Consider the following 26,966-nt stretch of genomic DNA (forward strand, 5'->3'; position numbering starts at 1 on the left):
GAGGAAGCATCACCCACAAAGAGGTATCGGCACAATCAAGTCAAGTTTTCCTGACGTCATAATTGCAGGAAATGTTGAGTTGTAATCATTAGCAAAAACAAGTAAAAATGGAGAAAGTGTAAAGAGGAGAGAAAACGACCTTAACATATAGTTTTGATGGGTGAAATTCATCCCATCCAAAAACAGTCTGGTTGTGTCTGCCTGCAACCAACTCCCAGCGCTTGCTTCACCATGTGGGTGAGCAGGAACCCGAGTCCCATGTAGGGGAATGGAATCCCCTCTTGGAAGCAGTTCCCCGTGCAGTCATCACCGTCATCACTGTCACCAACCTCGTCCTGCGGTCCGGACGTGGAAAAGTCATCGTTGGGCGATCTGGGCTTGCCTGGCTCCATGCCGGAGCGCTGTGCTACGCAGGGGGGTTGACTATGCAGGGAGGCAGACTGCGGCAATCAAGCGCAGGCCGATGGCTGAGCTCGTATTCCCTCCACTGCACTTTCTCAATCGCAACGTCATTCTGGAGGGACCTCGGAGAGTTTGCATTTTCTCATTCAAATTTGCTCAGAATCCTGGCAAGTGAGCTGAAGCTGATAGCGTATTTCTAATGACAAAACAAAAGGGAGCACACTGCCATCAGTCCATTATGACTCACTGGGACCCTACACAGATTTTGGAGACGAAATCCTTGTGGGAGCCGACAGCCTTATCTGCCACCAGGTCTCCTACACCCACTGCCAAACTACACCTACTAGATAGTATCTAAAAAATACAACTGTTTTTTAAAATGAGAAGAAGGAAAAAAGATGGTGTTAGCAACTAAAGCACATAGAAAGTTAAGACTATTTTGAAATGAGTGTAGTGTGTGAGAAGAAGCCCCGGTGGCATAGTGGTTATGTGTTGGGCTGTGGTCTGCATGGTTGGCAGTTCAAAACTACCAGTGGCTCCAAGGGACAAAGAATGGACTTTTTGTAAACAATTACAGTCTCAGAAACCCACAGGAGGTGGCCATGAGTCAGCACTGACTCGATGGCAGCAAGGTTGGTATAGGGAGTGTATGAGATGGTAACCACCGTATGCATCTCCCTTAGCTACCACAATCTCAGGGCACTGTTTACTCGGGCCACTTGTGGTAGCGCCAGTGCACTGACAAGCTCCACATCCCTAGGAGGATGGTCCTCGCTCATGTCCCATGTTGTGCCTGATGTTTTCTGTGCTTTTGAGTTCATATTTGTCCTGAGAAGTTCTCACAGTGTCTCATGCTCATGTGCATTATCTGCTCCAAGGACCCAGGGACTCCACATTCCAGTCAACTCAGAGCGCCAACTGCGCTGTCTCTGAGATAACTGACACAGAAGGGGGTCCAAAAATTTCAACACTTTTAAATGTAAAGATCTAAAGACCCAAACATATGGCATTTACGAAAAGACTAAAAGTTACATTTTTTTTTTCTTTTTAAGCAAACCTTATTTCTGGACATGTTCCAGATCAAGGTTGGTAAGTTGCTTGTTTTTTGTAAAGCATCAAAAAGCAGCTATTTTAGGTTTTACAGGCCAGTTAGTCCTTGTGGCAACTCTTCATTTGAGCCACTGTTGTGTGAAGGCAGCTTTAGGCAATAAGACAATGAATGCAGGTGTCTGGGTTACAATAAGACTTCACTTGTGAACACTGGAACCTGATTGCCTTATCATTTTCACATGTTAAGAAAGAGTATTGCGACTCTCTCACCCACTCACTCACTCTCTCCCTCGCTCACTCACTCACTCTCTCCCTCGCTCACTCACTCACTCACTCACTCTCTCCCTCACTCACTCTCTCCCTCCCTCCCTCACTCTCTCACTCACAATCTCACTCTCACTCTCTCCCTCCCTCCCTCACTCTCTCACTCACTCACTCACTCATTCTCACCTTATTCACTCTCTCTCACTCACTCTCTCCCTCGCTCACTCATTCTCACACTCTCTCACTCACTCTTTCTCTCACTCACTCTCACTCACAATCTCCCACTCACTCACTCTCACCTTATTCACTCACTCTCTCACTCCCTCACTCACTCTCACCTTATTCACTCACTCTCTCACTCCCTCACTCACTCACTCACTCTCTCTTTTACTCTCACTCACTCTCACTCCCTCACTCCCTCACTCCCTCTCACTCACTCACACTCTCTCACTGACTCCCTCACTCACTCTTTCTCTCACTCACTCTCTCACTCACTCTCTCTCTCTTACAATCTCTCACTCACTCACTCTTACTCTCTCACTCACTGTCACTCACCCTCTTACTCACTCACTCCCTCCATCACTCTCTCACTCTCTCTTACTCTCTCACCCTCTCACTCACTCTCTCTCTTACTCATCCTCTCACTCACTGTCACTCATCCTCTCACTCACTCTCTTATTCTCTCACTCACTCACTCTCACTCACTCTCTCACTCTCACCTTATTCACTCACTCTCTCCCTCTCTCTCACTCACTCACTCTCACCTTATTCACGCACTGTCTCCCTCTCTCTCACTCACTCACTCACTCACTCTCACTCACTCTCTCTCACTCACTCAGTCTCTTACTCTCTCACTCACTCTCTCACTCTCACCTTATTCACTCACTCTCTCCCTCTCTCTCACTCACTCACTCTCACCTTATTCACGCACTGTCTCCCTCTCTCTCACTCACTCACTCAAAAAGAAAAAAAGGAAAGAGAATTGCTCATGTGACTTTTTTTCCTTCCCCTCCAACAATTTCAAAATCGAATCCTTATTTAGCTTGTGAGACATAGAAAACCAGAAGGCAGACTGGAGGTGGCCGGCCCACGGGCCTGTCCTTTCCTGGACTCTGCTCTAGACCTGTGGCGTTCTACGGGAGAACTTCCCAGGGGCCAACCATCACATGTGAGACTGGGTTTTCTTTCCTTCTTCAGTCAAGACATCTTCACAACATACTGAATGCAAAAGAAGCACATGTCAGGCTCCAGCTGTCTTATTACCCCAGAAATTGGAGAGGTTTGCAAAAGTATGAAATATTACTTTTCTTGATGGGTTTACTTTGAAATAGATAATTATATTTCATCCAAAATGCTTTTTATGGTTACGTGTAATGGGTTTATCATTGAATTTTTTATCAAAAACATTTTATTGGGAGCTACTACAGATATCATATCATTCCATAACTCAATGACATCAAGCAGTATTGTACATTTTCTACCACCAGCAGTTTCAAACCTACTCTTGCTTCTTGAACTCTTTGGTATCAGCTCCCCTTGCGGCTCCCTTCCCCACACTGTGCCCTCTAAGAATTCCTATGTTACTTGTCATCTCTACAGGTTCCTCAATCCTGGGTTTCATATACAGAAAAAAACATGACAAAAATTCAAGAGGGCTACCCACAATGACAAAATACAATGGAAATTTTAATTAGCTGAGTACATGTTGCCTAAATTCTTCAGCCCTGTTTTTTCCTAATGTGATAAATATCGGTAAATATAGTCCAAAGCTCTTTAGTACAGGTCTCTCGATACATTAGTAGGCCGTAACGTAATCTTGAGAGCACATAGTTAGAGAGCCAGCTGCCGAGCTAAATAAAGCTGGTTCACTCATGACGGCAGGGCCAGCCCGCAGGGGACTTCCTCAGGGCTGCCCAGGTGAATTTGAAGACCCCTGACTGTGGTATCCATCCTGAGGTCTCCCCACCTGAGAACTGTCTGGGGGCATTTCTGTGGCCAGACCCTTCTCTGGCAAACTCTAACTGAACCCAGGCGTCCATGCACCTGTCGAGTGGAGCTGGTGGAAGGGTGAGACCACTCTTCCTAAAAGAGCCCTGCATGTAGCCACAGGCCAGAAAGCACTTCAGCCCTTGCTTTGCTAAATAGGCAGTTTCCACGAACCATGGCTGCTCAATTCCAGTTTTAAAAATGATTATCACTGTGGGGTCTCGCCTCCTGAACCCATCTCAAAACCCAACACAGACCCTGGCTCCTTTGTAAATTAGAGTCACTTTGGCCCATCTGCACCAATGTGGTGGGACCAATATGGTCCTCCTAACTAAGGACCCTCGAAGCAGCATTATTTCCAAAGAAATAAAATCCCTTCCATGTGGGACAATTTTAACTAAAAGGGCTAATCATAAATTTCATAGTAGGCGAAGAAATACACTTTGCAAGTAAGGTATATATACATACATACAAACATGTATATCTTATGGAGCACTTTAAGAGTATTAATATTTAGCTGTCATTTGAGAAAAGAATTTCTGAAAACAATACGTTGGGGGAAATAAAAAGGAGGATTTCTTGCCTTAATTCTACTGTGACCACACACAGAGAAACCTGAAACTTCTTTCTATAAGGAAGTATTTCTTGCATTCTAAACTTACTGTGTCACAGGTTTTAAAAGTCTATCCAAACAGTGTGTACTACTGGTCTGGGGAAATCTTTCTGCTTTATTTTATAGTGGAATAAATAAATAACTATAATGCTAATATTTATATTGTTGAATGGTATACCCTTAATTTAAAAAGTGCCTCCTTAAGAATATGTGAATCCAAAAGGCTTCATAGTTTTCTCTTACGGGATAATAACTATACAAATACCAACAAAGAATGAACACATTTTTATTTGGGACTATTTATCCTTCAACCTGTAGGATAAACCAGCTACCGTATCAGGAATTATGATAGGATGCTAAATTTGTCCCCCCACCTTCTTTTCTTTTTTGGCTCAAAGGAAAGGTATATGCTTATTTTCACCAACACTAGACTGCACCGCACTTTCATCCTGAATAGCAAAACGCCACCAGTTAATTACTACCCATTTGGGGGGATTACCGCCCATTGGAGGGAATAGTGCAAATTGCTGTAGGAAAGTTTTGAGTTTCTGGGATGTTCGACGAAGAATACAAAGCAGAGTTAAATTAGGGGAAAATGCTTACTGGTTAAATCCACAGTAAAACCAAGAGTCTCATCATGATTGCAAAACATTCCCAATTGTGAAACCTAAAGTTATTTGTAAAAGGGACGAGAGCTAAGCAGCTTCCTCAGTCATTTTTTGAGACCTCAGCATCAGTTGGAAGAAAAGGCTGATCTTTAGGAGAAAGCCTATTTCAAAATATGAACCCTTACACTAAACACAACTGAGGACGTGGGAGTTGACATTCTCATCTTATATTCTGCTCTCCTCCCACGTCTACGCAGACGGAGGGATGTGAGGCCAATGCTTGTCTTTTACTTGTCTACTCTTTCAGTGGTTTCTGAATAAGAATCTTGATCCTAAAGGGAAGAAACCAATATAACTAAACAGGTGTTCATGCTAAAACAACAAATTTACATAAAATAATTGTGTGGTACCCATGGAGACAGACAAGGGACAAGAAAGGACACGCGGGTTTCACCTTACAGAAAAGATGTATTATTTCTGGCAAATGGTGTCCTTAAAAGTTTGTATGATTCATAATCTTCCCCACTTTCCTCTTTCAATCACAATTATGCTCATTAAAATACATCCCAGTATCACACAATGATGAGACGACAAGAAATTTTAAAAGCCTATGAAATGCATAGTGCCACAAAGATTGAAGGAATCAAGGAGGTTTAGGGTTCATGTTTGAAATGGAAGAGGGAAAAAAGAGAGAGAGAGAACTCTGAAAACATTGATGTTATTACTGCACAGCAGCAAGACCGGAATCCAAGAATGGTTATGTTCAAGCATGGCACAGCAGTTTCGAAATGGAAAACCGCCACTGCTGTTGGATATATGGAAACGAGAAGACTAAGAAGAAGGTCTTTGGTGTCATTTTGCTTTCCCAGCACCCCTCCTGGCAGCAGGGCACTGCCAGGACATTGCTGGGGAATTTCCTTAGGGTTTTATGGAAAATGCTGGCTTTCTCAAATGAGCAGGCTGGTTTGAACCAGAAGTTAAGACAGAAATGCAGACTCATAGCAGCAATCAAAAGCACTTCAGAAAGAGGGTCAAGCCAAGCAGATAAGCACACTTATCTTTTGGAGGGACCGCTCATCTGGGAAGGTCCCTAATTTACAAAAGCCAAAACAAAGCAAAGCATGCTGACTTACACTGCTTCTTAAGTTCTTTCAGCTGTTGCTTGTATTGCACAAACTTCTCATTATTTTGAAAGTCTGTATCAGAATTCTTATTCTGCAATGCCACAAATTTCCTTTCCACCAGTAGTTTTAAATCTGGTACATTTTCTGGACGGTCTTCTTTGACCTGAGGGCGACAACACAATGGCCTTAGTTAAGTGTTAATGAGAGTAGCATTAACAAAGCTGTGTAGTATGACTTTTTATCCCACTGTCTTCCGATAAGAGCACAAACACCAAACCCATCACCAAAAGGTCCATTCTGATTCATAGTGAACCCAGAAGATAGAGCAGAACAGCCCCTCTGGGTTTTTGAGGCTATACTTCTGGGTGGGAGCAGAAAGATTCGGAGTGGCTAGTGGTTTTGAACCACCAACACTGGGGTTAGAGGTCCAACAGCACTCCTTGTCTTTGAATAGTACTGAGGAGAGCTTCACAGGGGTTCCACTGTGCAGTTCCACTTCACCTCAACCTGAGTGGCACCACCTCCCCTACACGCATATCTGCTTGGTCCACTCTCGTGGGCACCAAGTGTTAGCCCACCCACATGCTCTTTCCTCCAGGAGCCTTCCCTTGGTCGCAGCAAATGGGAATGGGACCAACTTTATGAAAGAAACTGAGGCAATGAACTTGACCTGCCACAAGGTGTACATGTCCCCCTTTTACCGTTTAACCAGTCTGTCATCATTGTATCCCCCAATATTTTCATACAAAATGTTCTGGGAGAAGAGTGGAAAGCACGGCACTGTGAACACCCATTCACACATCCCAGATGCCACAATGAGCCTTTAACTGTCCGTGTGTCATCACACATCTTATCCATCTTCAACCTTGTGCTTTACTTGGCCGAATTCCACCTTTTTCATTCTCCTTCAAAACAAACTCTCCCTTCCTATTGGCTCATTCCACACAAACCTTTAAGTAGACTTGAAGCCCCCAACCTTTAAGTAGACTTGGCACCCCATATTTGAAAACAAGCTCTTATAATCCCAGGTCCCCTTTCCCCCAACTATGTTCACTTCATAGTTTAGCTGCATGAGAAGGTAAGGGCCATTTTCCTACTCTTGTTCCCTATTTCCTTATCCTCAAACTATGGCTAAGCTGTGGCCTTACTGCTTCACCAGACTGTCCTTTGTCAGGCCTCCATATTGGTTCCTTGGCCCTGTCCTGATACTCCTGCCCTCCAGCACAACTCGAACTGTCATGCCTGACCCACCTCAGCTTCTCCCAGACCTCTCCCAGCACTCGTCACACCCACCTCACCATGCCTGTCTCCACGGATACAACAAAGACTTTGAAGGCACATGGGTAGGTCACTGAATTGCCTGTGCTTGGATCCTAGAGGGAGGATGCAATGTTTATTTTTTGTTTGTTTTTGTTTTTTAAATGAATTAATCTTATTCCTTCTAAATACCCCAAAACAAAACAAAACAAAATGCACTGCCATCGAGTCAATGCCAACCCACAGAATCCCTACAGGACAGGGTGGAACTGCCCCTGTGCGCTACAAAGACCGCACCTCTTTAGGGGAGTAGAACATCCCATATTCTCCAGCTGTGGTTTCTAACTGTTGACCTAGGGTTGATCCAGCCCAACACGAAATTACGAAACCGCCAGGGCAACTGTTCAACATGACCTGGCCCACAATTTATTAATTATAGCAGCATCTAAACCAAAAGAAAACCATGGCGTTGATTCTACCTCACAGGGTGTTTTGAGAGCAGTCCGCCTTGTCTTTCTCCTGCAGAGCGGCTGGTGGGTTTGAATCCCCCACCTTGTGGTTAGCAGTCGGATGAGTAACCCACAGTGTCTCCAGGGCTCTTTGGTAGTAGAGTGCACATACTTGCTTTCTGACCTATGATATCCCTTAAGACAGCGGTTCTCAATGTGTGGGTCTCTGCGACCCCTTTGGAGGCCGAACGATTCATAACAGTAGCAAAATTAGTTATGAAGTCGCAACAAAAATAATTTGATGGTTGGGGATTCACCACAACAGCATTAGGAACGTTGCGAACCACTGACTGAAGAGAACATCTCATCGTGATCTCCTCCTTCCTTAGTTTCTCAAGTAACACAGTGCTCTATGCAGAAGGAAGTTCCATGGGTGGTCTACACTCATCCAGTCAGTCAGAGACAACGCCAAGACTACCGGCCAGATATGGGCCGGGGGGTGGGGGGACACGCAGAACCCGGGGTTTAGTTCTAGCCAGTGAGATATATTTCTAATCCTTCTAAATCTGACTATCAATACATATATACTCAGAGGTTATCCACAATCTCTCCTGCTTTGATTAGCTTTTGTCATGGTGAAAGACTAAAACATGTTTTGTGTGCTTAATCGGTACACATTTTGATTAGTCAAATCTAAAATGGAAAACATGGCTCAGTGATAGAATTCCTTTCTTCCATGGGGAAGTCTGATCAGTGCCCAACCAACAACCTGAAGCGCAGCCACCATTAGTCCGTCAGTGTGGGCTTGTACGCTGCAGCAAAGCCGACCAGGTTCCAGCAGAGCTTCCAGGCTCAGACAGACAAGGAGGAAAGGCCTGGCATCTGCGTCTGAAAAGCAGCCAGTGCTTCGGTCCAAACCTATTGGATATTGGGTGGCCACTGGTCAGGCCAACTTGAGAGTAGTGAAACCTAACAAGATGTAAATCAGGCAGAAAGAAGCCAAGTTCTGACATTTATATTTATAGGGTAGGATGCAAGGCTTCCTATACCCATAAAAAGTTATAGTCCCAGAAACTCACAGGGCCAGTTCTGCCCTGTCCTACAGGACCGCTGTGAGTCTGCATTGACTCACTGGCAGTTTGGAGCTTCCATGGTAAGAATTTCATGCTGTCCCAGGAAGAAGAGCGCGTCAGGTTTCTCGGACCACCCACATAACTTGTTGCTGCTGAGTTGATTCCGACTCAGAGCAAGCCTACAGCAGAGCAGAGCTGCCCAATCGGTTTCCAGGGCTGCGGATCTTGATGAACACAAACTGTAGTGTCTTTCTCCCGTGGAATGGCTGGTAGGTTAGAACTACCAACCTTTCATTCAGCAGCCAAGTGCTGACCCACTGCACACTGTGTTTACCACCCACTTACCCACCCCGTATCCCGCGATTGCCCTGTTTCCATCAAACACTGGCACTGCAGAGGCAGTGATCAGAAGCTGATCGGAGACAGATGGGAAAGGGCTTCAGGAAGTCAGCTATGCAACTGGAGCCTGGCCTGATAGGCAGTAGGGAAAGAAGTGAAGTGAAACAGCATGAATGCCTGTTAGCGACGATTATAATCGAAGCATGCAGGAAATCCTCCAGAAAGAGCTGGGGACAGCAGGTCCTGCTGTAGGTTAACCGGGAGCAGAAATGGCTACTTGGTTATTTCTGAAGTGGAATCACCCAGTCTTGGAAGACAAAAAATCAGTTATGATTCTGAAATACTTAGTATCGGCAGCTCGGTTCTTTGGCATTTTATTGGGGGGAAGGCAGAAAGAGTCTGGCGCAGGGCAGGTGTGCTTATCTAGTTACATTTAGAAGGAGGTCATGGAGAGAAAAAGGAGAGAGACCTAAAAGAAACTCAATAGGAAAGAAGGAAAGTCGGAGGGGAGGCTGCTTCGGAAAAGGAAAAGGAGCCCGCTCACATAAGCTAAACGCAATGAACGGTGACTGAGGAGAGCCGTGCACAGGAGATGGAAGGAGCGCGGCAGCATTTGAAATGCGGCACTGGAAAGACGGAAAGTACCCTGGACTGCTCGAAGAACCAGCAGGCCTGTCTTGGAAGAGGGACTGGCAGAATGCCGCTTAGAATCAAGGTTGGCAAAACTTCGTCTCATGTACTTGGGACACATTCTCAGTCCTTGGAAAGGGTCATCGGGCTTGGTAAAGCGGAGGGCTAGGGAAAAAGAGGAAGACCGTGAACGAGCTGGACTGACATGGTGGCTACAACAATGGCTCAAACATGGGAACAATCTTGGGGATGGCACAGGATCAGGAAGTGTTTTGTTCTATTGGAACCAACTCAACATCACTCAGCAACAAAAACCGATCTAAAAGGAGACCAAGGGACGTTGCTTGGAGACGAGCATGGTGCTTGGTAAAGCAAGGTCAGGGAAGGAGAGAAGTCCCTCAATGAGATGGATTGACGCGGTGGTTGCAAGAAGGGGCTCAAGCCCAGCAACAATTGTGAGGCTGTCATTCTGTTGAATCTAAGGCCACTGTGACTCCAGGACCCCTAACAGCAACACAGTTGTCAACCACTGGTAAAATTACAGCCCTTGGTTCCCTACATATTCATCTGTTTCAACCTTCTAGCCTGTGAAGCTTCTCAGGCAAGGTTCTCATCTGGTGTCTGGCACCCTGTCTACTACGCAATAGGTGCACAAGTGATGAAGTTGTATCAGTGTAGAGAAGGACAATTATGCCAGGTTGGGATAGAGAAGGAATTGAGGGAGTTGTGTGCGATGGCAAAGGAAGAGGCCGCGGAAAGAGGTCACAGGGATGAGAGAATTAAAGAGACATTAAATAGTTTGAAAAGAGGAAAGTAGACCATAGGAGCCTGAGATAGAGCTGACATGGTGGAGGAGAAAGAATACAACTTTAGGAATGAGGAGGACCCGGGGATCTTGGGGAAACTCTGGCCCTTGGATTGCTCTCACCTCCACATGAGGAATTAAGAACACTAAGTCGGTGCTATGAAGACTGAGGAGGTCACACCTGGGCTTAACCGGAGCGCTTGGGTGGTGCTCCGAAAACCCATGTGCTTTTCCTCTCACCTTTACCACAGAGGCGTGAACGTGTTTGAGGATGAAGAGGAAGACACCCATGAGGAACCATAGGACAAAAGCAATAAGAGAAAGCCAGGAACAAATATCATTTGGGAAAAATCGAACGGTAGGGTACAAAGTGGAGAGGGCAGGAGGCAGTCCGCTGGGGAAACGTAGCAATAGTCTTTGCCAGGGGTCACTGATATCTGTGACAGCCCATGGTGAGTGTCTCAAAATAGGAAGTAATGAAGGGCTGTGTGCTAAGAACCGAAAGGTATAAGCCCCGTGCCGAAAAGTGGTGGCTACGCAGCTCCAGGTGGCTTCTGCCATACGAGACCGCAAATCCAGGTGTTGGTTTGATTTTCAGTGTGGCAAAATATGTAAAACCTAAAAACTGCCAGCCTAACCACTCTAAGTGGTTAAGACATTAATGTAAGAAAAGTTAGACATCTAGATTTCTCTAAGTGTCTTAGTTTGTTTTTAAACACTGTATAGTTGGGGTCTTGAAAACTTGTCAGCAGCCAACTGAACAAGCGATCAACTTCTACGAGTCCAGAGGAAAGAAGACTGCTGAAAACAGAAGGCACAAATATCGGTCTCATGACCCTGGCACCAGAAGAAGTAGATGGTACCCAGCTGCCACCATCAATTGCACGGAAAGGGATCACATTAGAAGAAAAATGTGGAACAAAACTCAAAATCCTGAAAGAGACCGGGTTCAATGGTTGGATGGAGGCTGGTGGAACCCCTGAGGCTATGGTGCTTAATTCCCCTTCCATCTGGAACTGAACTACTCACTCCTAGGGCTCAATGCTCAGCCAAGGAATAGATATATGTATATGTACAACACAAGGGAGGTATGCACACCTTTGAATAATCAGCTGTTTGAGATAAAGGGGAGCATTTACCCAAGGACACGGTTTACAAGGATTAGGGAAGAAGCAGGAAAGAGACAGGAAATACAGGGTAGAATCAGTGATTTACATTAAGGGCATTGGAAATGAATGAGATGAAACCGTGAACATGAATGACTGAATGGAAAACTGATGATCTGCTCTGTAAATCATAACTCAATTCACAATAATTAAAAAACTAAAACACTGGATAGTCCATAGGTTCCCAAACTTATTTGGCCTACCAACACTTTTTCAGGAAAAATAAAACAAACTACTTGGCAGGCCCCAGGCAGTGGTAAGCATTTGTACTCTCGCCCATCATCCAGGGTCAAGTGTAGGCGCCTGCTTTTGCAGCCTCCCTGGATTGGTCCAGTGCCTGTCCCACCCCCCACTCCAGGAAAGGCACTGCCCACGCTGGGAAACACTACTATAATCCAGTCAGTGCATGAGCCTCAAGATCAGGTATCTAAAACTTCCAGTTTATGCAAACAAGATCATTGGGACATAAAAATGCCTTTGTAATTCATGAGCAGGTATCATTCCCAAGTTCTAACCTTAGAGATGAAACACGAGCCTTTCAAGCAGAACAGAGTATATGTAATGGGAAAGTGTGTGTGTGTGTGTGTGTGTGTGTGTGTGTGTGTGTGTGTTGGGAAGCCGAGGGAAATAGCAATGCATTCCATTTTGACATACTAAACTCTTGAGGATTAAAATCTTGGGCCTAGGGTTGATATTACAAAGGAGGCTCAGCTACTAACTGAATGACCTTGCAGAAGTTACTAAAGGCCTCTAAGCCTACTTTCCTCCTTTGTACAGATGTAATTGCAGTGTTTACTTTACAGAGTTGCTGTACGAAATGAGTGGAAGGAAACCAAGCCCTTCGCTGTCTGACACAGCACCCCGTGGCTGTGACTGATGCCGCTGATTTTGCTGTTAGCATTATCTGTATGGACAGGGCGCCTGGGAAGACAGGAGCTCAGCAAGGCCCGGGATTCCCAGGCAGAAGAATTAGTGTATGGCTTCTAATGAATGCCACAGCGGTAAAGGGGACAGAATTCTGGAGCATACCACGTTTAATAGGCATTCTGCCTCATAATGACCCCAAATGCCAGAGGAGAGCTGCCCCACACAGTTCTCTAGGGTAAAATCATGGTAGAGTGGACTGTGAGTTGGAAGGTCAGCAGTTCAAATCCACCAGCGACTCCGCTGAAAGTTACGGCTTTTTATCCCCATAAAGATTTTATAGTTGTACACTGCCCTATAGGCTCCCCTTGGCCAGAACTGACTCGATGGCAGAGAGTTTGGTTTGGGGCTCTGGGATCATTAAGGAAACTGATTGCCAGCTTTTTCTCCCTTGGAGCCACTGGGTTCCAGATACAAAACTTTTACTTAGCAGTTGAGAGCTTCACCATTAAGAAACCACCAGGGCGTCTTAAGGAACATCTAAAAGAATCTAAAACAAAAAAAGTACAAGAGTTGTTAAAAAAAATATCCAAAAGAGAAATCAAGCTAAAAACAAGGCTTAATTAAGAAGTATCCATTAGTCATTGGCGACTTCAGCAAGAACAGAGATGCACAAAGATCGACTCCCTGTATCCAGATCTTTGATGACCTGTTTGAGGTGGAGAGGTGGTATAGACAGGAAAACATAAGTCTCCCAAACTCCCAGAGACTCTTAAATAAACTTCATTTCAGCTCAAAACCATTTGCGACTATCTACATTTGGTTGGACCCCAACACTCCTGTGCCTCTCAAGTCAGGGAGACACACAACTAAGTCAGCCCCCTGGTGGCTCTGTCCCTTTGAGCAGCGGAGAGCTGGAGGAACGAAAACATGAGAGTTAGCAACGCAAGGGAGACTTTGTTCTTGCCCACAATGACGCTACGTATTCATTTCCATATGCTCTATCTGTGATGGTATGCCTCATTTCTTTCCAAAATATTGTAGATCCACACAGTTACTCCAGGTGTATCATTTTATTACCACAGGGCAAAGTCAAGGTCTCCTCCTTCAATTATCATGATTGCCTTATAGCCATCATTTCACTGGGAGGGGAGATCACAGGAGCCAAGGATATTAATGGGATGAATCATGTGAGAATCCAATATAAAATTAGTCATTCCTATAACCAACCAAGGCCAGATGGATTTACTTCCTTTCAAACAATCTTCCAAAGATGTGTCTTGCAAAATAAGATTATCTAATAAGTTACATTTAGGAAGCCGCACAGCCTTCAATACATGTTGGTGGTGGTGGTGTTAGGTACCGTCAAGCTGGCTCCAATCACAGCAACTCTGTCTACAACAGAACAGCATGTTGGTCAGTTCTGCACCATCCTCTCAATCATTGTTCTGATTGAGGCCATGGCTGCAGGCCACTGTACCAATCTTTCACTGAGGTCTTCCTCTTATGCACCGACTCCCTACTTTACTAAGCATGATGTCCTTCTCGCCAGATTTACTCATTCTTCCAGAAGTCCATGACATAATTCGATATTCTTTGCCAACACCACAATTCAAAGGCATTGATTCTTCTCAGTCCTTATTCATTGCCCAACTTTCACGTGCATCTGAGCCAAGTAAAAATGCCACGGCTTGGGTAAGGGGCAATTCAGTCCTCAAAGTGACTTTGTTGCTTTTTAACATTCCACCGAGACTTTTGCAAGCAGATTTTCCCAATGTACTCCTAATATTTCACTTCTTGACTGCTGTTTCTATGGGCATTTTTTGGTCAAGTAATGCAAAATCCTTGATAAATTTTGTTTGTTTGTTCCACACATGCTACGGATAAGTAATTTACTGTGTGTTTTGCTCAACAGACAAAGTATTTCATGTTCTAATTCACAGTCAACTTTATCTAAGGCTCCAGGATCTGCTTTCATCCTGGAAATCTAGAGAGAATTGCCTCAATATTTACTGAGCTCCTATTAGGTGGTAGGCCCTGAGACGTTATGGAAGCGGGCCCACACTATGACACATCACCAATCCAACTGGTCTGGCACAGGGTACATTTATATAGGCCAACAGTCTCCCCACCTTTATATAGCACGCATGCACGCGCGCACACACACACACACACACACACACACACACACAAGGCTTGGTAAAGTTTTTATTAAAAGCATGTCCAGGCTCAGAATCATGATAGTTTCAATGGGCCAAAACTAATTGCATTTATATAGGGAGAGATATTATATTTTTGTCAGTTTAATATACGGCCTTTGCCCTGTTTAAAAATATTTTTATATATATGCACACACATATATATCACACACTCATGATGACCAACATTGATTATACCCCTTCATCTCATGCCAGTTTCTGTTGTCAATTGCACAACCTGTTCTGAACTTTGTTGGACCCAATTCTTTTTAACTGACTAGGTTTCCTAGTGATATTATTTCGCATGGGTTTGACTTCTGACAAAACACTTTAGAGATAATACTTCCTTGTTAAGCATTATGACACACCGAATGGACTTAATGGTTTGCCAAGTGTTGTAAGACACATTATTAAGCAACAACCTACCAGGCATGGAAGCATCTTTCCTCCTTCAGGCCTCTCAGAAAAAAAAAAATGGTGAAAAGGAAAGCATTTACACACTCGTGTGTGAGAGTGCTCCTGGTTCTACTGGGCCAGTCCTGCTCAAGTACTGGGCACACTTGTCTAGCAGATGGGAGTCAGACAGGACAGGGCAGCCAGCCATCGATGTGCATATGTTAGAGAACCTGTTGTTGACTTTTACGCTAGTAAGTGTCTCGTGGCACCATGCCTATTACAGGATTAGGACCAACAGGGGTCGCGTATTTGCACAAAACCCCCTTACAGGGGGGCAGGGACCAAACAGTTGATCTTGCTTCTGTTTTATTTTGTATTGCTTTGTTTTGAAGGAGGGGCAGAATTCATAGGAACATGCATTGTTTGTGTACTTATTTATTCAGTAAATATTTTTTAAATGCTTACCACACAAAGACACTGTGCTAGGCAGTGGGGATAGAAGTGTAAACGAACTCTTGCGTAGGGGGTTGGGATATAGTAGGGGGATCAAAGAGAAAACAAACCAAAAAAAATTCAAACTGCCAAACAAATGGCATTTCACGCATGGAAGGAAGAGGGAGTTCCAGCTGTCAGCAGAGCATCTGCCAATGACTGCAGACACCAGGCACACTCACCACCGGCAAACGCTCTAGACGTGGCTCGGGTGACACACAGGCTCTCCTGAGAAGGTGAGCTGAGGGTACCTGATTGTTGTTATTAACCAGCCCGTGGCACTTGTGCAAGGTCCTTCATCAAAATGGGCTACAGCAGTGGTCCTCAACCTTCCTCATGCTGCGACCCTTTCATACAGTTCCTCATGTTCTGGTGACCGCCCCCAACTAGAAAACTATTTTCAATGCTACCTCAAAACTGTAATTTTGCTACTATTATGAATCGGGCGACCCCTGTGAAAGGGTCGCTTAGCCCCCAAGGGGTGGTGACCTACAGGTTGAGAACCGCTGGTCTAAGGCCTTTCATACGGAGCATGAAACTCACTGTCGTGGAGTCGATGGTGGCATAGTGTGTCATGCACTGGACTGCTGACTGCATGATCAGCAGTTCAAAATCACCGACCACTCTTCAGGAGAAAGACGAGATTTTCTATTCCCACAAAGATGTACAGTCTCAGAGACCTACAGAGGCAGTTCTGTTCTGTCCTATAGAGTCACTATGATACATAAGCAGAGTTATCCCAACTCTCCAGATTTGTGGTTTGGGCAGTTCCCAGTAGGTAAGTAAGAGCCTGGCTCAGGGCCACACTGAGTCAGTGACAGACAGTTTCTGCCCATTCAATCACCCTTTCCACTTAGTATTTCACTTTACATTTACTTCCAAGAGAACAACTCAGAATGAACCCTTCGCCCATGCCTGAGTTTTATGAAAACATAAAATGCTCACTGTGAGTCAGACCGGACTCGGCGGCACCTAACAAGATCAACAACACATGACCTCGGGTATGTCACCTTAACTTTCAGTGGCCACTTGTTAGTTATTTTATGAAAACACACTTCTACAAAATTTGAAATTGCTTCACTATCCACAGAATTAGTAAATGTCTTATGCATCATCAAAGTATCTGACTCATGCTTTTATAGTGAAAAAAAGTACAGCGCTGTGTTGATAATAGTGGGATCTACTTGGTCTGGCCATGTATCCATCATCCAGAATGCTCATTTTTCAGAATGCTGAAATTATCTACTCAAGATTCCATTCCATGCTACTGGGCAACAACCCTACAGAAGTCTGGATCAGTCCCAAGGATGCTCGGAACCAAGGGATAAGGTACGATGTTGTTTCTCCTACAACCAAGACACAGGGGTCTAGGAGTCAAGGATCCAGAGTGGTTATCCCTTTCCTCCTCCCTCATCGTGCCTAATGACCAACTGGCCATCCCCAACCCCCATCATTGCGTCTCTGGTTCTACTGGTTCAACAGTCTCCACATCTAGAAGAGTGGCTTCCTCAAGGGACTCATCAATGCCTCCACTGATGCAGAAGCTTACACTGCAGCCAGGTAATTTTGAGCTCCTCCTGACACGGAATAGACAGATAAAAGGGGAGGTTATGGAATTGGTCTTGGTAATGAATCTTAACAAGACTCTACAGAATTGCTACTAGAAAGAAACAAGGGAAATTCGTGTCTGGAAGCTGGAATATCTCTTGGTTTTGCAATATCTAGTGATCAAAGAGCAATGGGTGGCTGAAGCAACTCAATGCAGACAGGACCACCCAGAATTCAGGTCGCCAAGGAGTGAAGACTTGGGTGTCTTAAGCAGATAAAAACCCACAATCAGCTGAGGGCTAACAAAGGACAAAAGAACATGGAGTGAAGAATGGGAGCAGCAACCATGGGTTTAGGACCAACCAGAAAAGCGAAGACTGAAGGCTCTACTCATATTTCCTAGGGTTGACGTGGATATTTTGATTCTTTAAGCTGACTTGCCCTTGCCTTTTCCTCTCCTGTTTTTTAAGACGTACACTGACGGCAGGTGAGGTCAGAGACTTAGTTCGCAAGGTACAGAGTATCATGAAGCAAGAGAACAAGAGCAACAGTGAGCACCGCCCTAGCACCTGGGACTTGGAAAGAGTAACTGAGAGGTGTTTGGCTCTTGCTGTCACCCTGTCAGTCTGGCAAAAGCATCTGCAAGGTTGAGCTGTCAGGTGGTCTGCAGTCCCAAACCTTGCAAACACCTTCGCTATGTTGGGGGGATCTTCATTCTCCTGAGGGACAGGTAACTCTCTGGGGGAGAAACCAGAAAGCTGCTTCCTCGGCCTCCCCTGCAGCAAGGACACATCATGTGTCTGTGGCTCTGTGGGGGGGACATAACCTTCTTGAGATTGACCCAAACAAGGTGTGGTGTAGGAGCTGTCAGCACAGCCCCTGGAAGCAGATTACTAGGGGGCTGAGCCTTCAGGTCCTCACTCAGACTTTCCAGATATAACACCTGGGGGCAAGAATGTCTCAGAACCTTGGTATTCTCAACTCTTACCTCTGTTTAACTCATAGGGGAGGGGAGCCTCCCCACCTGAAGTAAGGCCTGTAGAAAACGGGGTTTGAACTCCACTACAGTGGGCACTAGTCACATGTAACAAAATTAAAAATCGAGTTCCTTAGAAGCACTACCACGTTTCAAGGACTCAAAAGTCTTATGTGGCTCAAGGCTACTCTTCTTGGCTGTGAACACACAGCACATGTCTACCATGGTAGAAAGTTCTATCGGACAGTGGCGGCTTAGAGAACATTGTCTGGCACTCAGCAAGCACACAAATGTTAACAGCTATTGGAGGGGTTGTTATTGTCACACTGTTTCTAAGTTTAAGATGCAGCCAAATGTACAATTGAATGGGATGCCACCATCTTCCCTCCTTCCCTCCTTCCCTCTTTCTCTAGGCAATCCCCCTGACAGTAACAGGGTTTTCTTTTCTAGCCTCTTCACTTTAGGGCTGATTTTGCAAGTGCTTTCAACACTACTCTCAATACACACAGCCTCCTCTCTAGATTAGTCCATGTTGCAGTCAATTCAAGGCTCCTAGTGATCCAAGTTCTAGATCATGAAGAGCTCAACTTTCTTACACATGTTTGGATGAACGTCTCTTGTCTACACAACTCAGTCGTGGTGGGTGACACCAAAGCTTATGTGGGAGTAAAGAGGATTCTCACTTTAGAATCTGAACAATGAAATACTGAAGGGAGGGTGAAAGAAGTATTTCTTGCTCCAGTGTGAGTGTGTGGAGTGGCTGGAGGTGGGAGGAAGGAGCTACAAGCCAACTACTCTCTATTCTGAAGACAGCAAGAGATAGCTGGAGAATGGGCTGGTGTGACTGCTCCGTAGAAGCCCTTTCTTTGGAAGGGCCACTGGAGTATGTCCCAGCTCTAGGGTCACCACAGTGAGGGTTCCCAGACATCTCCCCCTTGTTGCCACGTCCTCCAGGCACATCCTTTAGGAAGTAGAGCAAGGTTTCCCAAAGCAGGGGAGATCATCCCCTGGGAAGGGCCAGAACAATCGGGGGGAGGGGGGGGACTGTAAAAAAAGAATTACACATCATCCTGGATGATGAGCTAATATATAATCAAAAGCAAAAGTTTATAATTGCCGGGGGTTGGGGTGGAGTTAGGTAATTTTGTTCTGAAGAGGGAGCATTAGGTAAAAGTTTGAAGACCTATGAACTAATCTTCACAACCAAAAGGTACATTACCTTGTTACATAACCACCAAACTACTGAGAGCCAGGGGCCAGTCTACCTGACATATACTTCAGGAGATACAGTTTAATCCATGACAAGGTTTCCAAAGGATGATTTTTAGAAGTTGGTCACCTCTGGGTAAACTTGAACCCCCAACCTTTTGGTTAAGAACTGACTGGGTGTTTTAACTGTGTGTCACCCCGGGAGAGAAAAGGTGTCGTTACTAGGTGCCATCGAGTTGGGTCTGACCCACAGGGACCCGAGGCACCACAGAACAAAACCCTGCCCGGGCCTGCACCATCCCCGCAACTGTTGTGATGCTTGAGCCCATTGTTGTGGCCACCGTGGCAATCAACCTGAGTCAGAAAAGCCCAATATCCCCCAAATAGATAGTAGACTGATGATTTTTCTCAATTTTTTTGGTCACCTTAAATACGTTTTCTCAAAGACCACTTAGCAAGAGAAGGACAAATACAATGAATATTTCCCCTTATTCCAGGACACTGATTATGATGTGACAGAATATCTTTAAATCACTTGCTGGACACTCACTTGTATTTCCAGATGGGTGGCCAGCCAGTGAGACCTGGGTCTGCTTGCCTGCACCCATCTCCCTTCCTGCCTGCGCATGCATTTGAATGGGGGGTGGGGCGCTCCAGGGGGCAGCGGGGGCTGCTGTTAGTGCCAGGGAGTCATCACCAAGTCAACAGCGACCATTAGTACAACCCAGAAAGCACCATTGTTATGTCTGAGCTCACTGTTGTAGCCACCCAGTCAAACTGTTTCCTTAAAGCCTTCTCTTTCACTGACCCTCTACTTGGCCTAGGGTGACGATGCCCTTCTCCAGGGACTGGTCCTCGCAAAAAACAGGTCCGAAGGAAGTGAGACGAAGGCTACCCATCCTCGCTTCCCAGGAGCGTCCTGCCACACTTCCTCTAAGACCGTGCTGTTCATCCTGGCAGCCCCTGGCACTGACAATATTGTCCACGCACAAAGGGAGCAGTCAACAAAAACTGCCATCTTTGATTAGGATGGCATTTTTAAATGTATCAACCAACTTTCACATCTTGTTTCCCTATTTCCTTTCCCAACAACTGTGTGTTAGGGGGCCCAGAGTGGCAATTGATTTTTTTCTCAAGGTCGACTGTGTGTAGGCATGGCAGCAGGCACTCTCCCTACATCGTCTCGCTTGCAACAGTGCTGTGAGGTCCTATTATCCACTTCTCCGAGGTGAGAAAGCTGGAGAGTCAGGAGCCGCAGCCAAGGTGCAGAGATGACGTTAGGTCTTCTGACCCCAGGGTGACGTTCTTCCCACCAGCCCCGTGACACGTGGGTGACACATCCCCTATAGCCTCTCATACCACTATCACTTCCTGCTTCCCATGAGCGCTCTCCCTCACTGCTTCTAGAAACCCACCAGGAGCCAGTCTCTGGGCTAACCTGGCAAGGAGAAAACAGGTTTTCAAATCGACTCAGCCCAGTGCAATTCAGAATTCTGCCTGGCACCCAGCAAACCCGAGACAATGGTTGCTCAGCTTGCTCCATTAGGAAGGGGCTGCACATCAGAGTAGGTAGACCCAGAAAGCATCTCATTCAACCAAGAGGTGAAGGGATTTTTCATATTCTTTTCATTCACAACCCTGAGGTTCTTCATAGACACACCACTAGACACTTTTAAAATACACTACAAACAAAATGACAGTCAAATTAAAAATAAAACCAGAAAACAACAAATGCTGGAGAGGATTTGGAGAGATTGGAGCCCTCGTACCTTGCTGGTGGGACCACGAAAACATGCAACCCCTGTGGAAAACAGTATGGTGCTGCCTCAAACCACGGGGAACAGAGCTAGCATACGACCCAACAACCCCTTTGCTAGGTAGTACCCTACAAAAGTACGAGCCATGGCATGAACGCACATAGGCATGCCCACGTTCACTGCAGCACTGCTTACAACAGCAGGAAGATGGAAACACCTCAATGCCCACTGGTAGAAGAAAAGATAAACTAAAAAACTATGGTGAAACCAGGAAGCTCCTCATGGCGTGAATCCACCTGGTGAATTGTATGCTGAGTGCAATCAGTCAGTCCCAAGAGGTCAAATATTATAGGAGTCCACTGGTATAAAGAAGAATATCGCAGAGGAAAAAGCAAACCCAAAACAAAAGCTTTCATCCCAAAGGGAACAGACGTTGGAGCTTACCAAGAGGGGCAGGGTAAGAAGAAGCAAGAAGAAGCTAAGAGGGTGGACAGACATGACGTTGGCCGAAGGGGAAGACTGCAATCCACAGCGTGAGAAGAACAACCCAGAGGGGGGATAGGTTGAGCTATTAGAGGTTTGAGACGTAATTTAAACTGCTAAATATAAAGTGGTGTTCTAAAGTGTAAAACTTCCACCTAATTCACAATTATAAAATAGTGTACATTTTAAAAACATCAGTAATACTGCCTCCTCTCAAGTGGTTCTTCTGTTTACACTGACATCTCCACACCAATGCTCTTTGGCTCCACAGTTCTTTAAAAGGGGCAGAATCGCACCTGCACACCTGTCAAACCAGTGTATGGGGGGAGGGGGCTGGAGGGGAGAGGTCACGTGAATATTTCATGCAGACTTAATTTCCCAAAGAGAAGACACGCAAATGGTCCTAAGCATACTTTTAGAACTCACTCACCGCCATCAAGCCGGTTCCAACGGAGAGCGTCCCTGCCCGAGAGGAGGACTAGGCTTCCTCACCTCAGCTGAGCAAGGGGGTGCAGGCACCAGGCCTACCTGTCGGCATGGGTCTCATGACAAGAGCCTTGGGTTACGTTTCCCCCAGAACCAGAGCTTCAAGCCTCGGCTGTCAAAACTCACTCCCCATGCGACTCTGAGACAACACTATCCACCCTGAACTTCGGAGAGCAAAGTGACCATTAAAGAGGCCAGAGCTTCTCGCCCCTGAACCTCAGGCAAAGAAAGCTGGTATCAGCAATTCCACAAAGGCCAGGGGACTGAGGGGGCATGACCGAACAAGAGCTCCAATCTGCTTTTGTTCAACGCCAACTAACCCACACCAAACCTGCTGCCACTGAGTCAATTCCCACTCATGGCAACCGAGAGGACAAAGCAGAACTGCCCCTGTGGGTTTCCCACACTGTAATCTTTCTTCCACAAGAGTAGCTATGGAGTTCAAAAGGCTGACCTTTCAGTTAGCAGCCAAGTACTTAATCAAAATGTCACTAGGTCCTGCAAACCACAACAGCCTTGGACAAATACTGAATGACTGGGGGTGACAGGGAAAAGTGAATCTGCTAGCTCTTATTCAGGACTAGCTAAGTCCTGCAGCACACCTTTTTAAACACTAGATACCACACTACAAAGGCTCCCTGGAGGCATAGTGGTTTCGAGTTGGATTTCTCCCCTCAAGGTCATCTGTTCCAAACCACCATCCACTTCAAGGGAGAAAGACGAGGTTTCCGACTCCCGTAAAGAGTTAAGAGTCTCAGAAACTCACGGGCAGTTTTACTGTCTATAGGGTCGAATTAAGTTGGAATCAACTCAATGGCAATGAACTCTGTTACAGTTTTATAGAAATTGAATCTTGAGGAACTAATTATTGTTTTGTTTTAAGGGACTGCTCTGAAAGCCTAGCCATTAGATATTGCTTCTAGAGGAAGCTGTCTCCCAGGAGTCCCTAATTCAATTCTGCATTCCAATTACTGGGGCTGTACCTTTCCTCTTCTCAACTCCAACACCTACAGGGCCTCCCACCCAGTTTGTTTTGGCAGAATCGGGGCATCAGTCTCCTTCACACCTCAGTCCCCTGGCCCTTCAGCTGTGAGCTCTCCCAACAGGCCCAACCAAACTCCCTGCCATTGAGTCGCTTCCAATTCACAGTGACCCCATAGGACAGCGTGGAACTGCCCCTGTGGGTTTCATTTTTCATGGGAGTAGAAAGCCTCCCCTTTCTCCCAAGGAGTGACTGGTCATTTACAACTGATGACCTGGAGGTCAGCAGGCTAACACATTACCCACTTTATTTCTGTCAAAACATATTCCTATCAAAGATCTCACTTTATCTACAATGCAGGTATGTAGGGCAAATACTATTATTACTCCCCACCCCCATCCCATTTCAGATATGAGGAAGCTGGAGGGCAGATAAAGCTCCCTGACTCACCCAAGGTCACAGCCCTGCAGAACATGGGGTAGCAAGCAGACCTTCAATTCTGAGCCCAATACTCTAACTAAACAAAACACCAACTGCTTATGAGAGGGTCTAGTTAATGAGAGCCAGATTTGGAGGAAATGGTATCAGAGCTTAAACTGTGGACACCTGGTTTGCAGAGGGTGACGGATGACAGTGAAAGTCCAAAGTCATTTGCAGCCTCCACATAGGGATTAAGCCTCCAGACCATAGCCCAGGGATGTGAGTGGCCTTGTTATCAGACAGAGCTCCTTGTAAAACCGATTGTGGCATATGCAGTTAGGATAAAATGGAATATCGTATCTTTTGATCTCCCTTTTGACCCATTTTAAAGTTTTGTTTTCAGTCAAAAAAAAAAGTGCAGGGGAAACACATGTGAATTAGGCCTCCAGTGAATCCCCTCTGAACATAAAGCAGGGGTGAGCAGAGCCCTGCTCTCATGCAGAGTGCATTGGAAAGTGGGTCATTGCAGATGCAGTTAAGTCAAAATTTAACAACTTCTCATATGATCTCCCTTTTGACCCATTTTAAATTTGTTCTAGTTTTTAATGTTTTCTGCTTTCTTTCTGAATGGGGATTTTGTTTCACTTTGTTACTATTGTTAATTTATTATTTTTGTTTGCTTGTTTTTCGGTTATGAAATACATGGTGGGTAAATCTATAGACAGTAACTGGATTTGTGGTTTCTTGGGAGTATGGCAGGGGAGGGAAACAATGAGTACAAGAAAGAAGAAAATGTTCTAAAACGGACTGTACAACTCTTCTTAATATGACTGAACTACTGAATTGTATATGTGAATTCCATGCCAATAAAACTTATTTTTTAAAGGGCGAGAGAAATAGATGTGACAGTGGTATCTTTAGACTCATTTCGTCTGCTTTTATGACTTTTCATTAATTCCACTCATTAGACTTCAGTCCATCAGATTGAAGTCCTCCCAATCCCACCCCCCCAAAAAAATTCCACTCATTATTGTTGCCTAATGAGCACACTGCTATAGTCATCAGAGCACAAAGCTTAAGTATATTTCCTCATCGTTATACATAGATACTTCAAACTAAGTATTTCACAATCAAAGTGACTCAGTCACTGAGTTAGCTTAATCTGCATTAGTCACTTATGGAAGTGTTACATGAGATTTATGTGAAACTCTTGGGAGGTGGGAAGGAACAGAAATAAACATTTACCAAAGAGATGACTAAATTAAGGGCAAAAAAGTGGATGCACATTTTGCACAAGTGTCCCTTTGATCAATGTCAGGATGAAAGTCACCACTCTCTAGTCAAGTTTAGACAGTTTAGGACAGCTAGGGGATTTAAGTGCACTTGTGGCAAGCCATCTGTGGTAGGAAAAGAAGTTAAAGGTTAACAGGGCAGAACACGGAGACCTTGCAGTTTATAGCACTTTTCCCTCTAAGGTCCTTTCACATGTTATCATACTTTGTAATCAAGACGTCAATTCCAGATAGGTAAAACCAGATAGCACTGGGCTCATTTTGCCAAGAGCAAAAAGGGCAAAAGAAACATGTTTGTGGCCGCACAGGATTCAATGGCTGAGAATAAAAGAGAGCAAAATCGGTAAATTGAACATTCAAACCTGACACTGGCAGCGTTCCTGGAACGTGTAGATTCCTTTAGCACATACAGGCAACACACTACAATTGCGGTATTCTGACAACAGCAATTCCACTACCTGTAGAGGCCCAAAGGTATTGTGACAAAGTCGCTGAAAGCTGCATTGGATGAAAAGGTCATAATGTGAAGTGACTGTTCACTGATGTCTCCTCTCTGCATGTCTATGTATTTCCATCCCACAACCACCACCACCCACCCCCGGAAGAATTCTGCCGTCTTTCCCTAATGTCACTTCAAGACAGTAGGGTCAGCACCCTTGAGGGGTCCAGACTGTGTGCTTTCTCAATGCTCTTGGGCTTGGGACACCAAAAGAAGTTCGGAGGGGCAAGGTCAAGGCTGTGGGGTAGATGGGGTGAGGTTTCCCAGTCAAATTCTCGCAGGACAGGTCTTGCTACCCTCGTAGAATGAGCAGGTACATTGTCACAATGGAAAGATAGTCCTTAGCACAGCTTCACTGGTCTTTTGCTCACGAATGCAGTTTTCAATTTTCTGAACATTTCTTCTTGATACACCCCATGATCACTCTTGGTCCATCAAGAAATTGTGTAAGATCAACCTTTTGGAATCCTAGAAAAAGTTATCCTAGCCTTCTGAGCTTTTACAGCTCTACCTTGAATTGAACTGGCCCAACAGACTGTCTGGGAAGGTAGTGTTCTGATTGGACCTTTTATATGAGGGGACCATGAGACTGAGACCAGAGCACGACCAAGAGCATGTCTGCAGCCATTCTCTGATCGCAAAGACGTGTTTAATCATGCGTGAACTGGATCCCCACATCAATACTTTGAGTGACCCTCAGAATATGATCTAAGACACTCAGCTTTCATCTATTAAATGTAGGTGTGTTAAGGTGGGGAAAATGAGCCGACAAGATTTTCCCAAGGTCATTTTGAACAAGGTTTAAACTGTGTCGAATTTAGTTTCTGAATCTGCCAGGAGGCTCCTCTGCGCGGTCCCTGGATCACATCTGTTTCTTATTTGGTATTTCTCTGGGCACTTTTGACTTGTCTCAAGCCCGGTGACAGAGAGAAGCCTGAAGGAAGGGCAGAGAAGGCTTATTCTCGGTACCAGAAACAGTCTAGGAATCAGCTGAGGCAGGCGCAGAAGCCCATGAGACCTTGCAGGTATCAGTCACAAGGGAAGAAAAAGTAGGCGGCGGAATGTCTGAGATCAGTGGCAAGGTAGAACCACGCTAACTACATCTGCCTATTGTTTCCATACTTCACTTTATCATGTGGCCTTTCACTGTGGGTTGAAAGACATTTGACAGCCCTAATAACAACATTTAAAGTTACTGAAATGCTTACCTTCAGAGGAAATAAAGGTTAAGCAAATAAACTAAAACATGTTTGCGAGGATATTGTTGTTGTTCTGAGGAGCGAGTCAGATATCATGCATAGTGGCCCTATGCACAAGAGGACGGAGCATGGCCCAGTCCTGGGTCATCGCATGACTATTCTTACGTTTGAGTCCATCTGTTGCAGCTGCTGTGTCGGCCCATTGTGTCAAGGACTGTCCTCTTTTTTGCTGCCCCTCTACTTCACCATGCATGAAGGCCTTCTCCAGACACTGGTCAGCCTCTCCTGATGACATTTCCAAAGTAAATTAGATGAAATCGCGTCCTCCTTGCTTCAGATGTACATGCTGGCTGTTCTTCTTCCAAGACAGATCTGTTTCTTCTTTGGGAAGTCCATGGT

At 45.3% G+C, this 26,966-nt stretch overlaps 1 protein-coding gene across 2 annotated transcripts in view; it reads right to left on the reverse strand.

Moving 5' to 3' along the window:
- The window catches only part of NSMCE2 (NSE2 SUMO ligase component of SMC5/6 complex), a 274,588-nt gene that overhangs the window by 183,589 nt on the left and 64,033 nt on the right, over positions 1-26,966 (reverse strand). For both annotated transcript variants that reach the window (XM_075549276.1, XM_075549277.1), the window contains one exon: positions 6,057-6,210. In XM_075549276.1, coding sequence (XP_075405391.1) covers positions 6,057-6,210 — 154 coding nt within the window. The remainder of the gene's footprint in view (positions 1-6,056; positions 6,211-26,966) is intronic.

Source organism: Tenrec ecaudatus, chromosome 5, assembly GCF_050624435.1.
Source record: "Tenrec ecaudatus isolate mTenEca1 chromosome 5, mTenEca1.hap1, whole genome shotgun sequence".
NCBI classification, from domain to species: Eukaryota; Metazoa; Chordata; class Mammalia; order Afrosoricida; family Tenrecidae; genus Tenrec; species Tenrec ecaudatus.